This window comes from Melanerpes formicivorus, unplaced genomic scaffold, assembly GCF_026170545.1.
Source record: "Melanerpes formicivorus ecotype bairdi unplaced genomic scaffold, bMelFor1.0.p_v2 SCAF_5, whole genome shotgun sequence".
In the NCBI taxonomy this organism is placed as follows: Eukaryota; Metazoa; Chordata; class Aves; order Piciformes; family Picidae; genus Melanerpes; species Melanerpes formicivorus.
Genome location: NW_027142357.1, coordinates 30,041,920 through 30,056,131, shown reverse-complemented (window position 1 = coordinate 30,056,131; position 14,212 = coordinate 30,041,920). Strand labels below are relative to the sequence as shown.

The 14,212-nt window shown below is 43.8% G+C and overlaps 1 protein-coding gene across 6 annotated transcripts in view; it reads right to left on the bottom strand.

The window, feature by feature from the left end:
- The window catches only part of SLC15A2 (solute carrier family 15 member 2), an 85,093-nt gene that overhangs the window by 23,881 nt on the left and 47,000 nt on the right, over positions 1–14,212 (bottom strand). For 5 of the 6 annotated variants that reach the window (XM_068138988.1, XM_068138989.1, XM_068138990.1 and 2 more), the window contains 6 exons: positions 13,807–13,853; positions 12,027–12,137; positions 10,562–10,658; positions 7,998–8,144; positions 6,864–6,968; positions 4,673–6,008 (listed from right to left, as the gene is read on the bottom strand). In XM_068138988.1, coding sequence (XP_067995089.1) covers positions 5,832–6,008; positions 6,864–6,968; positions 7,998–8,144; positions 10,562–10,658; positions 12,027–12,137; positions 13,807–13,853 — 684 coding nt within the window. In that variant the 3' untranslated portion in view covers positions 4,673–5,831. Of the gene's footprint in view, positions 1–4,672; positions 6,009–6,863; positions 6,969–7,997; positions 8,145–10,561; positions 10,659–12,026; positions 12,138–13,806; positions 13,854–14,212 lie in introns of those variants that run through there. The other variant, XM_068138992.1, reaches the window with a different exon arrangement.

The following is a 14,212-nucleotide window of genomic DNA, read 5'->3' as shown; positions in this document are numbered from 1 at the left end:
TGCTGCTGCTGGCAGCAGAGAAGCTGTATGAGAGGAGGAATAAGCAAGGTACTGAGGGTTGGTAAAATCATTGAGAAGTCTGAGTGCCTTCCAGACAGGGAAGTGGGACTGAGGGGGCTGACTACTACACTGCTAGAGGACATAGTCTCAACCTGCACCAGGGAAAGTTTAGGCTGGAAGTGAGGAGAAAGTTCTTCACAGGGAGAGTTGTTAGCCATTGGAATGTGCTACCCAGGGAGGTGGTGGAGTCACCATCCCTGAAGTGTTCAAGAGGGGATTGGATGTGGCACTTGGAGCCATGGTTTTGTAGTCATGAGGTCTTGGGTGACAAGTTGTACTTGATGATCTTTGAGGTCTTTTGCAACCTTATTGATTCTATGATTCAAAGGGAGTCATTTGAAGCTAACTTGGGAGCCTGCACAAGAGGAAAACCAAGCTGTATCTTGGGTAGGGTATGCATCTTCCAAAATTCAGTTCAGCTTCCTTTCCTTACACACATGGGGAGATTGAACAGGACAGGGCAAGCAGAATGAACAGCATATGCAACGGCAAAAAGTAATCTGAAGATTGATGTTTGCTTGATTTTTACATCTTCAGCTTGGCTGCCAGTTGCCACATTGCTGGATTCCAACTGCAGGTCCTCACTGCTCCAACTGAATTGTCACATTCTGGTTTAGGTTTTTACTTTCTGTCAGCATATTGCCATGGTCTAGTCATGAGGTTTTGGGTGGTAGGTTGGACTTGATGATCTTTGAGGTCTCTCCCAACCTTGGTGATACTGTGATATTAAAATTTTGTTAAGCACTAAACCACCTTTTAGCTGTTTTTTGAGAGTTTTGTTATTTATCTTTTTGATTATAATTATCTCAGGTCCTTCCTTTTGGCCTACAGTTGGATCAGTTCTGAAAGCCCTGAACCATAATTGGCAAAACTTCATTAAAAATGAACAGGTCAGAGTTGATCAGCTACAAGTGGGACCCTGAAGTATGGCTGGTCTGGTTAATGTTGGTCTCCTGGTAAAACAGCATGGAAAGACTTAGAGAAGATGCAGCATCTCCTTGATTCAAAGTTCAGTAAGAAACAACTTGTTTCATTCCTTGTTGAGCAGCTGAGATGGTGAGGAAAGAGGGATTTTAAGCAAAGCAATTATTTTTCTTCATACAGTTTCTGTAACCCAGCATGAACCCTTCCCAAGGCAAAATATTTAAGAGTGTCTCTCATTTTTGTCCTTCTGGGAAGCACTTTTCAGAGGTGTGTGAGGGTCTCTGCTTTACAAAGCACATGGGCACCTCTCACAAAGAAGCAACATTCATACTTAGCCAGCTTCACTGGGGACTTAGGTTTTTTCCAAACTGCTGGGGGAATCAAAGACCCCACAACTTCTACTTGTACATTGCAGGTTTATCACTCATGTTAATATGAAAGACTAGTGTAAATCCACCTATCAGCATGCATAACCCTGGTCAGATATATCAACATCTGGAACCAGAAGCATCTCTTAAAAGCTGATTTAGAATGACATCACAATAACAAATGTAGAGGAACTAAAATGTGTAGTCTGGTACCGTCCAAAATTCAGCAGCTGTTATATTTGCCATGGAGCTACACTCCCAGGTTTAACCTGGTGGTGCTAGAAAGTGTTTTGTGTAACTAAGCAAAGAAAGTCAACATAGAAGAGATGATTATTTTGTGCATGACCCCTGGCTAAAACTGCCTGTTAACCACCTGCACCTCTCCCTCCTGTGCTACTCCCATCTGCAATACACCTTCAGCTGTTTTTTCTGTCCCAAGGGAAAGCCAAGATGCTGGCTACCATGAACGGTGAGGACATCACCATCAGTCTCCTCCTCCCACTGCAGACCCACTGATGCAGATCTGTAAGTTGTTTTTTGCAACACTCTGGATCAATGAAGCAGTTATGAGCCATGGCTCCTCTGACGGGCCTCTGATGGCCTTTCAGCACTAGTTGGGAGAGCACTTTCCTGAAAAGTCTGAAGTCATCCAACTGTTTAATCATCTGAGCTTTCCACAGTACACATCAGCTGAATCTGAGCCAGTCTCATGCAGCATTCCCAGGGATCATCTTCTGGAATCCTCCAAAACTCTGTAGGGCTGTAGGGAAAGGGAGAGTGGGGAAAGAGATGCAAGCCCCTCGAGCTGCACAGAGCAGTTTGCTACTTAAAGGCATTTGATTGCCTCAGAAAGAAGAGGTGAATTTAAGGAACCCACAGACAAGAAGTTGTTTTGCTGAGTTTGAAATCTTATTTTTATGCTTTTCTCATGCAAAGCTGGAAATAACACTGGCCACACTTAGAACCTGCTAAGGAGAAAAAAATTGTTGAGTAACAGCCAGGGCAACTGAAAGAAAATTTGCTGCACGAAAAATCTTTATCAGAAAGCATCAGAAGTCAGGTACAATACACATACTTCTCAGTGAAGCCAAGCTCCTGCAGCTTTCAGGGAGGCTTCTGCAGCAGCACACCTACAGATCCCCACCAGCTCATTACTGTGCCTTAGCTGGACATGCTCATTTCTGTAGGTCAGCCTCCAAAACAGTGGGTGTGAGTTTTCCCTGATCTGCTCCAGGGCAAACTCCATCAAGAGCTGACATTCCCTTCAGTGACAGTCAAAGCTGGAGAGGCAGCAGGCTGCTGTTTTTCTCTAGAGGTTTACATAGCTTTACACACACTATTATTAGTATTGGTTCTCCCTCCGATCCTAAGCCAAAGAATTGGGAACAATAAGGAATATTATTCTACAAGTGCATGTAAAGAGCTGTGCATGATCTCATCTCTGAGCTGGCCATACCAAATCAAAACTCAAAGACCTCAACAGCCTACAGAACCAGGACTTGGATCTTCAGTCTAGTCTTGAGCCCATCTGAAAGCCGTGAAAGGGCTCCGTGGAGAGAGTGTGGCTCTAGAACTGGGGAAGCGCCATGCTGACTGTGTGATTTTGCCACCTGCTACAGCAGGGGCAGCTTTTCATCACAGCCCCCAGCCTGCTCCTGGCTTGTTGTCAGCATGCCCAGTGGAAATCCCTCCAAACTGCTGGTGCATTTCAAATAAATGGGTCCAATTAGCAAAGCTTTACAAGCGCAGCTGAAACGGTGGGGAACGATCATACCAACAACCCAACAGCAAGACTGGAGGAGGACAAAGCTTCCAATAGGTGATGACGAGCAGGTGGGAAGAAGGAACTGTGTCAGCTGGAAGAGAAATGCGAACAGAGCCTTCAGGCAAGCGATTCCCCGGAAGGGCTGCAGGAGCAGCCCCCAGCCTCATGTTAGCACTTTATTTATAGCACTGCCTTCCTGTTCATAACCTTCCCAACTGTGAGTTGTGAATTGCAATTTTTCTCCCCCCAGCATTATGGTGATGGTTTGGAACACGGAGATGTTTGGAAAGGGGCAATTTTGGCACCAGGAGTCTAAAAAGCAGATACAGATGACATCCTAAATGTATCTTTTATGAGTTTGGAATGATTCCTTTAAATTAAGCTCAGAGTGTGTGACAGTTTCTGGTAGTGCCGCCAGTGAGGAAATAAAACAAAGTCAAGAGGGTCTTGAGCATATGTAGTCTTAAAAATCATGTCCTCTGGACACCTTGCTTTCCCTCATGCCACTCTGAGTTGCAATGTACCAAGTGCTTCCCAAGGAAAGTGCTCAATAATGTTCAATTGTCTCTTCACCACATATGCCTTCGAACCCCAACACACTTCCAAATTCAAGGATTATAAAAAATTAAATGCTCCAATAATTCTAAATTGTGTTTGCTCAGTGCTATTGGAGCCTGTCCATTCCTTCAGTTTGGGGATTTTTGTTTTGGTTGGGGGGAGGGAGGAAGAAATGCTTTCTATTAGTGCTTCAAATTGGAAGCCAGTCAAACAGCATCATAGCAGAATGATTCAGCAGCCTCTGAGCTTATTTGCAGTGTATCATAAAACAGGATTAGGAAAACAACAATGCCTAGAGGAGAAAGAACCCACACAAATAATCACAGCAGGAGAACAATACCAGAAAGGAGCAGAGGGAATAATCCTCACTTGGCTTCTGAGGTGCAGGTCAGATAACCTAATAGAGGGTTTTCAATGCCCTTCGTTTCCCACTGAGTCATAGGGTTCAGCTGCCTGGATCCAGCCACCACAGCTTAATAAAGGGTTCTGCATGGACTGAACCACATTAAGTGTTTCTGTGTGTACACCCAAAGCCTGCTGCCATTTATCTGAGACCATGGTTGCCCCCTGGCACAAGACCCAGATGCTGTTTCACAGCAGGCAGGAGCTTAGGCAGATCTAGTGGTGGAAGTTCATGACCATTTATGACAGGAAGCAAAGCAAACAATCTGAGGCTGTGAGTCGTCCAGTTATAAACCAAAAAGTGGGGGGTTCTCAGTCTTACTCAAGAAGACACACCCACAAGACAGCACATTAAAGTAGCAAAGGTGTCAAGCTAAGCATATCTCCTATCACTGTCACTAAAAGCAATGAAATTAAATATGCATTCCATGACCTCCTGAATCAAAACATCAGGGAACCCAATGCCAAAATGCAAGAGGAAAGCTTCATTTAAAATCCATTCTCTGTAAACCTGAAGGTGTTATTGACACCACTGTTGTAAATGAGGCCATACCTGTTAAAACTGCAGCCTTGGAGCGACAGAGGAAGGCAGGGACTCTCTCAGGAGTTTTACTAGATAAGCAATAGTTGAATTACTTCTATGTAGAACATGAAAGCACAGCTTCACACAAATGAGCAAAATCAGACAGTTGTATCACAAGGCCAAGGAAATAGCTATATCCAAAGTTTGGTAGAGAGACACAAAATCAGAGAGGAAAACAACAACAACAAACACCTCCTATGTCATGCTCTCCTCTACTAGTCTCAAAAAAATGATGAAGTGCATCCTTGTTTAACCCACTGCAGGATGCCCAGAATGTTATGGAAACTGCTGCAACACGTCTCCCGGTGGGGAACAACTGAAGCATGAGATAAGAAATCATACAGATCCTAACTTGCAGTGGCAGGTGCTGTAAAAGGAAATGCCCAATAAAGGCTTAATATATAGGAAGATGGCAAATAGCTGCCTGGATTTCTGAAATAAGAAAGCACAAACTAATTCTCTAATCATGTCTAATCAAAGAATATCATCAGTTGCTAAAAACTCCTAGGGAAAAATGGGTAGCAGAGAGCTGGTAGCATGGATAGCTTCTTCACTAGTGTTTGGGGAATAATTTAGTCTGCAGAATTTAATTCCCCATTATTACTTCCAAGCCCAGAGGTGAACATCATAAATCAGGACAGTTCATAACATGTAATAACAGGGTAAAAATACTCATAAGGAGAGTTACATGATGAAATCCTTTGGGATTGTGTGCCACACTTGCAGTCTTTGATGACAGCATTAAAACTTCTTCTGCGGGTAACATCTATTCTTCCCTAATTCCAATACTGAGTTTTCATTCTTTTATCCCAACACCTCCAGATTTTGCTGTCATATGGCATTCCTTCCACTCTTTATCCCTGCTGCCCCAAGTGTATGTATAAAACAAAATCATGGCAAACCATTCTATGCTTAAAAAAAGGGGCAGGATTAAAATTACACTGTATTTACTTATAAGGGCTTTTAATACCAGAGGAGCTTTCCCAAGGAGTTTTGCCCTGATTTCAGGACCCCCATTGTTTTTATAAAGGGCTATGTGGTCCCATTTAGAAGGTGGCTATATTTTGAGTAATAAAGACTGCCATGCTATGAAATATAACATTGTCCCCAGCCTTTTTTTTCCTCTCCCATCTACTGAGTTAAAAACAAAACAAAAATCCCAACCCATGTGTTAGAGCTTTGTTTTTTGAGTAACAAGACTAATCATGTTTCCTCTGCTTGAGGTCTCTCTCTTCTCTTCCTTTTCTTCTAGGTCCTCTGGATCCACACTGACATAGAAATATCCCATGATGGAGAAAATAATGCACACAGCAAAGAGGAGAACAGTGAACAAGACAAATTCAGCCCACTAGGAAAGAAAAAAGAACAGCAGGTCAGGGGACCCCAGACTCTCAGTCCAAAGGCTTTCTCTGCAGTTCCAAGCATTTTTTTTTTAACATTTGGGGTGAAAATTACTTTTTAGATTCCAAGCTTGGTCACAAGATAGAAACTTTCTCATCCTGCCTTCTGGTAAGCTCAGATACACATAATGTAATTATGATATGTGACATATCTTGAAACAAAACAGTTAGATTGGGCTACTTTCCTTCTAAACCTGTCCTGACTGGGACATACCTGCCCGGGCTTTTTGCCTCCAAGATGCCTTTAGAAGAGGCAGTTTTATGTTGGCCAGGAAAAAAGAAAAGCCCCATTTCACACCTTCATGCCATCATCCCAGGAGCCTGACAGCCTGAATTAAAAAACTGCACCACAACCTTCCTTTGCAAGGCCAACATCTCAGGGGTGCCACAGGCAGCTGGCTCTGATGGAGTCCCAAACTAGGCTGCCTGCCTACTGGGCTAGCTGGATGAAGGCAAGCTGCTTACGGTAGGCAACTGCAACACATGGTTGGCATCGTGCCCAGGCTCCAGGTCCAAATGCAGCCCACTTGCCCAGAGCAGAGCTCCAGCAACATTGCCACACTGCAGGTTACTATTATTTACTGCCAGTGGCAGGCTCAGGGAGCACCAGTGCTCCTGAGGGCAACCCTGTGAGGGGTAACGCAGAGCCCTGTCTGGGAGGCAGCTCAGTGCGGGATGCCATTAATCATTTGGCAGGAGCCTGGGGCTGTGCAGAGAAGCTGTTCCTCCAGAACATGGACATCCAGAAGCATCCTCCAGGCCTGTTTTAAAACATTACTTCCGTTTTAAGAGCTGAACCATACCTGTGCCATTGGTGCAGCCTGTGCAACAACGAGCACAAGGGTATTCCCAACAGCCACTGTGAGCAGCCAGCCTGCCTGCAGCACCGACTTCATGCTGGCTGGAGACTGCAAAGAGGAGAAGGGCCTGGTCAGTGGGTATCACTCTGTGCCCTTCTGCCCTGGTTCACCCTGTGATGTCCTGCCCAGTGCAGGTGTCACTGAGCTCAGCATAGGAGATGGTGGCATTTCCTTTTCACAGAGTCTCCTCTGTGGTTAGTTTCAACAGCTGCATATAAGGAGCTTTCAAAACACGTCCTCCAGGAGGACACAAAGAAAGAGATACTGTTGTTGCAGAGCTGGACCCTGATCATCTCCAACCTGCACCCTGTGAAATTGTACAATCAGGAAGTTCATGAAGCCACAAAACAAGCCCTGCAGCTTGGTGTCTGGTAACATGTAGATGTTCACCTTTGGAAAAGAGACTGGATACTGATGTTGACTGTGCTGCTGATGACAAATTTTCCACATCCCATGACAGATCATCCCACTGTATTAATAGCTGTCATTAATAAACATTTGTATTTTACTCTAAGGATAAATCTGAGTAGCTTTGGGTTTTTGGTCTTATAGTGTCTCAGTCCCCTTTTCTCATAAACCTCCCCAGGCAACAATCAAATCATCCCTTGCACACTTGTTACCCTTTGCTCTCTTGTTACAGACTCACATAGGCTTAGACCCCTGCAATTTCTCCATTTAAAGCAGGTTCTAACCCCCCAGTGCCACCCTGAAGTCCTTGAGACATCTTTGCCATTTTTTCACTGAAAAATAGCTGACACAAAGTATTTCACTGAAAGAACAACTAGTGTTCAAAGCTTTCACATTAAAATAAATTTCTATCCATTTCTGTTCTGTGTTCTCAGATTTACCACAAAAGGAGTTTCCTGAGTGTGAGTGAGAATAGGTATTTTCAGAGCATGAATTAAGTTAGCCTGAGGGCATCCAGTAAAATGGGTTATAATCCTACTTGTAGCTGAACCACAGATATCACTGTCAGTAAGCATCATGCCAGAGGATGTATTACAAGTCAATGGCAGATGCAGGAGTAAATCCTGAAGTCTAATTGTAAGACCAATCTAAAGTTTAATCTTTGAGTACCTGAGAATAGGAGAAGGCCAGACCTGTAATGGAGAACATCACCTCCCCAGCAGATATTAATAAGTACTGTGGTAACTGCCAAGCCATATGGACGTTGTTGGCTTTGATGTCTTCTGATTTCCATGTCTTAACAGCACCTCCAGAAATCTAGCAAGAAAAGAAATAAAAAAAGGCACACTGATTAGCTGTTCAAAGATCAGATCCTTCTTAGCCTGCTCTCCAAAAGCTTTACCAAAATGAAGTTTCAAGTAAAGGTGGACGCAAAGCTCTGCCCTGGAAACAAAACTCTGGGTCTGACCCCTGTCATTTCCAACCTCACTGGGTGTAGACTGATTCCTGCTGCAGAGGGCAGAGGTGGCAAGATGGAAGCATCCCAGTTCATTCATGTGCTGCAGAAGTTGCAGGAGTGACTGAAAACCAACAAGGTGCCTTCTGTAGTGAGGTTGGGAAAAGCCTATGTAGTACTTAGGGAAAGCCTGTGACCTGCTGTTTTTCCCAAGGCCAGAAGAGGACAAGAGACTAAGAGCTCATTGCAGCCAGGTGGCCACCATTCCCATTTCATCAGCACAACTCCCCTACTGTAATGGGGACACTAAAACAAATCCAGCTCAGGAACACCAAGAATAGCAGATACTGCCCCATATCAGATGTACCCAGATTGTTATGGTAGCTGCACTCCATTCTTCTTGTTTGCTTTTGCAGGTATAATTAATACTCCTTCTGATGCACACAGACTTAGGGGCAGAAAGAGGTTTGACTAAGAGCCAGGAAAACATTAGGCCAAAATTACTTCAGGCAGAAAACTCTGTAGTTAAGCAGAGTACTTGGGAAAATACAAGTGATGGTTATGAGATGTACTTAGTCACAATGCAGGGAGGCAAATCAAGAGAATGTATTTTAGCAGGCTAAAAGGGGTGAGAGGATAGCTCTGTGCATTCCTCTGTAGCCCATAAAGAACTGTCACAAGCACCATACTATAACTGCACATTGAGGAAGGCTGGGAAGAAGGCAGCACCCTCATGATTTAGGTATCACAATTCAGTTACATTAGCAGACTAATGCATTGCATTCTTGGTTATTCTATATAGCACTCCTGGCAGAGAAGCAGAGCTCAGTACAAATCACTGCAGTAATTAAAAAATATTTTGGCCTGGAGCAAAGTAACTCTCTAGAGAAGAAGGAAACTACAGGGAGAGAGATGGAAAAACAGAGTCAAAAAGATTAAAGAACTAGCACAGCGTTCTGAAGTGCTGAGGAGCTGAGAGACAGAACCACCCCCTAGCAGCCATGGCTACAGGAGAGACTTCTGTAGACTGGACCAAAAAACTGAATCCTTGCCTACAGTGACATCTACCTCTACTGGTCCTGACCGCCTCAGAGGCTCTGAAGCAATATTCTTAGTGTAATATTCTTCATGCAACTTCTCTCCTTGGTTTCTCACCTGGTGAAAGAGGGTTGCAGCCATGGAGGAAGGCTCTAGCCAACATCACTTCAAACGTGCATATGTTATATGTATGTAAATCCCTGCACTCCCAGACAGCAGCATCTACCCATTCCCTCCAGGACTGTGCATCCCATGCCAGCTACTGGAGTTAGTCAAAAAACAAAAAAGCCAGGTGCTTTGCAGCAACATTTTTTTTCCCCCCAATGTATTTGGACTCCACAGACATGAACAGCTTCCATTAATTGCCCAACAGGGAGATGTTACTGCCAGGTAGTAGCTGACAGCACTTTGCTCTGCTCATCACAACAGAGTAGTCAAAGTCCCAGAGGACAGCTTAGCAGTGTCCTGTCAGACCTGGTTTGTCTGTGTGCCTGTACAGCGGAAAGGTTAAAATGGGAACTAAGCTGATCACGTTCATCTCCGTGGCTCTTGCCAGCTGGACCACAGTTGAAGCAGCATGCCTAAGAGGCTGGCAGGCAAGGAAAAGAATCCACCCTCTCAGCAGTGCTCACACTCCATCAGGGCTAGGTTGTTCAGGAAATCATGCCTTGACTTTACACTGGCTCCAAATGAGCTGTACAGACAGTGAGGGGAGGAAAAACAGATGCACGATCTCACCAACCTCCTCACTCAACAGTTTGTCCCTCTTCCTTCCATGCATAATCCACAAGTCTTGGAAGATTAGCCTTTAGATCAGTAGTTAAATGTGAGGACACAGCCTTTTAGTCCTGTAAAGTTTTCCCAGGTGTGAGGTACCACCAGGGACAGTATTTTAAAGCAGACTGTAATAACTCATTGTAGCACACTGGGTCAATGTTAACTGAACAAGGATGGCATGAGATCAGCACAAACCATGTCACATGATTTTCCATGGAGAATTTCCATTGAGAAAAATATGTTCTTCTTTAACCCATGAGATCAGACAAGATTAGAATGTAAAGTAGAATGAGTACCCACTCAACTTGCTTATGAAAGTGCCAAAACCTTCTCCTAGCCCTCATATAATGGACTGCCCAGGTCTTGCAGGGTGGAGAAAGGCAGTGGAAGTCAAACACAGGAACAAAAGGCACTGCTGGAGACTAGCAAAAAAGGAACTCGTTACTGTCATAGGGACACTTACGTTAGTTATCACAATGGTGTATGAGGCGCCAAAGTCGAGCAGCCCTAGCTCCAGGGTGAATTCTCCTATTTCAGTTATGCATTTTCCATTATTATACCTAGATATAATGAGGAAGTACAGTATTTCCCAGTTAGTCTCACAGACAAAGAGCACAAAGGAGAGCTATCAAACATGCCACTGCAATGTGGAGGATGTATGACATAAAGCAGCCGTAACATTTTTTGTCAACCACAAGAGTTCTTGCCATCTTTTCCTTCCATAAACACTTAGGCACTGACTAATGACCTGGGCTACCACTAACATGTTTAAATGGTTTCTGCTTCTTCCTTCACAGTGTTCCTTTGGGAGGTTTTTTTCCTCTCTCAGGTTTATTTTCCTTCCAAACATTTCTCCACTCCACCAGGAACTGTGGGCCAGGTAAGTTGGCCAGGTAAGTCAGCCAGGCTAAAGCAGCCTTCAAGAAATCTGAGATATGCATTCACAAGCCACTGTGTTTCCTTTCAGTAAAGCAAATTAGCCTAGATATTTGCTCTTCTGATTTTGGGTGAGATGGCACAGAGGCTCAGCAGCATTGCCACAACGCCTGCTGCATCCTACTAAATTGCAGCAATAAATATTTTGGATGGAGCTGATGCAGAGAAATGCTACGAAGCTTGTTTGGAAACATTGCAAAAGCCAGAAATACCCTATAAGAGCCAGCTTCAATGCTACCAAATCCTGGCCATATGGAACCCCTGTCTAACAAGCCCAAGCCTGCAAAGCCATGTAATGCTACCTGATGTTACCAGCACACATACCAACACTATGTAGCATGGACTATGAATTGGCCTGAGAGAATATCAAAACAGAGCAGACATTAAATGGCAGAGAGGACTTCATCATGTCCCACCTTAGTCTGCTGGCAGATGTACAGGAACAGTCTCTTCCCTCCAGGCCTCCACATAATGTGAACAAGAGCTCAGAGAAAGTTTAAGTGCTGCATCTGGGCTTCTTCAAAAGGCATTTTGGGTTTCCAAGATTCCCCCTACCTGCCTGCGGGACTCAGATTATAGCCTCAATTAGGATGTTATTATACTCATGTCACGGGAGTAGAGTTTCCAGGCTTCATCCCTGCTGATTTTATCTTACCAAAGCAATAACAGCCATAGGAAAGGAGCTGTCCCAGACACTGTTTGGAAGCAGAGTCTATTCAACTGCATATTACTGCAAATCAGAGATACAGATCTCCTGCCCTTTGTCTTGGACATTTTGTGAACTAAATGCACGGTGCTTCTGCAGACACATGAGTGGGCTGGAGCACCTGCTCTGTATGGAGCAAACAATTCTGCTTCTTCCCAAACATCCATGCCCACAAACAAACACCAAGACAACAGCAATGAAGGTTTCGTTATTCAACTGAGAAAAGCCTCACTGTAGGCAAAGAAAGGCCTCAGCAAGGAGCTTCAGAACCACAAGGGAAACTTACTTGTCCCTCTCTAGAAGCAAGTACTGAGAAGCACTGTAGTTCTTCTGAACAGCAATGAATTGTTTGCTGTCAACGGTGAGGTTAACATCTTGGCTCAAACCATTAATGAATCTGCAAAGGAAGCATATTTCATTGGCTTGTCAGACAGGGCAAGAGAAGCATAATATCATACACTTTAGAAGTGCATTCTCTCTCCCAAAGCATACTGTAACTCCATAAGGTTATGACAGCATCTCCTGTAAGCTACCAAAATATTTGCCTGATTCATTGCTCAGTTTTTCAATATAAGATCACTTTTCCCTGCTGTGTAATTTTACCCTCTTACTCTCTCTCCTGTGCAAAGCAACCCTTACTCTTTGTGGGTTTAGGACTTCCACGCAATGCCTTCTCAGAGACCTTCAAAGATAGTTCTGTGGCTCTTTGAGAGGACAGAGCCACAGCATGCTACAGGACACTGTAAAGCTGAGTGTCTTGATGAGCATGTGTGCCATGCTGTCATACTTTATGAGAAGTTTCTACCAATGGGAAAGGGTTTTCCAGCAAAATAAGATATATTCATTGAAACCAAAACATTTATGGGAGTGTTCAGGTTTGGCTATTTTTCACCCAATGTTTATATGCTTTTTCATGTACAAAAGACTGCTTCCTTTTGATAAGTCAGAAATGGTTGGTAAGCCCAAATACTTTTTATTTGATCTGACCATGTTTTAAAATACTTCAGTCCTCAGTTGTTAAAGTGGGGGTGAGTTCCTTGAAGATACTCAAGTGCTTAAGAAAAGTAAATTTTCAGTGGAAAAATAGTTTCTTTCCAGGGAAACCTCTTCACAAATTGTTGAAGGGCAAGTTTGGGGATTTTGTAGAGAACAGTTCTCTGGGAAATATAAACCATTCCTAACTGCAGGTAGTAACGAAGATTCCAAAGGGGTATCTAGTCAGTAGCAGCCGTCACTGAAGGCTTCTGAAGATACTGCTCTTCTGCTCTGTCAACACAGGCTTTCAGACAGGTGAGCTGAATAGTCTTTTTCTTTTTTTCCTGGTCGTTGGGGTTTTTTTTGTGTTTTGTTTTGGGGGTTTTATTTGTTTGTGTAATTTGGGGGGGCATTGGTGTTTCTTTTCTGTTTTTCTTTCTTTTAATTGCAGCTTGCCCAAATCCTTCAGAAAGTCCAGCTGGAATGCTCTTTTCTTGGCAAATCTGCTTCTTCTGCACCTCGGTAGCCTTGCACGGGTCTGGTGATGTGATGCAGGAGATAACTGGCACCTCAGTGAGTTAGCATCTTGGCACAAGGACTCAACGCGGAGAAATTAGGAAAGCAGACTAAGCTGGTTAAGCAGAGCCCAATGCCCAGCTGAATTGTTTACAAGGATGTAAAATCATTTCTGTATGCAGTTTAGTTCATGAAGCTGGGTGAGACAAATGATAAAGGATAGTCAGTTTCCAGAGGACAACAACCAGCAACAGCTGGTTTCCAGATTGTTTCTTCCCTTTCTTTCCTAAAAAGGTGGGATACAGTGAGATGAAGTTACCACTCTTCCAAGGGAGATCTTTTATGTTGCCATCTTAGCCCAGTAAGCAGCAATAACACTCAGATCTGCATGGTAAGTGTAGGAGGTGACATGCTGTCAAGCCTCTGCAGATGACACCCAAGCCTTGAATGAGAAGTGTGGACTAGATTCCAACCTGAGAACATCTGGGTTACGTTACACACAGTTTGCATTAGACAAAAGCAGCTTCCCTCACCCCTCCATCTCCAAATCCTCAGGAAAAAAAAGCTATTCTTACCTAACAGCTGCCAAACCATTTTCTGGCTTTGCTTCCAAGTCAGTAATCTAAAGAGAGGAAGGAAAAAGAAAGAAGAAGAAGAAAGAAGAAGAAGAAAATAAAGGCAAACATATTTATTAATACTGCCTTGTAATAACATGCAGCAGAAAATATTGGTGTTTGTGGCCTTACACATCTTGCACAGCCCATGGAAATCAACTGGACTATCACAGTAACTAGCAATAGGATGAGAGGAAAAGGGTTTAAGTTGTGCCAGGGCAGGTTTAGATTTGGCACTAGGAAAAACTTCTTTACTGAGACAGTGGTGAGGCATTGCAACAGGCTGCCCAGGGAGGTGGTGAAGTCACCATCCCTAGAGGTGTTCATCAAACATGTAAACATGGCACTTCAGAATATAGTTTAGTGG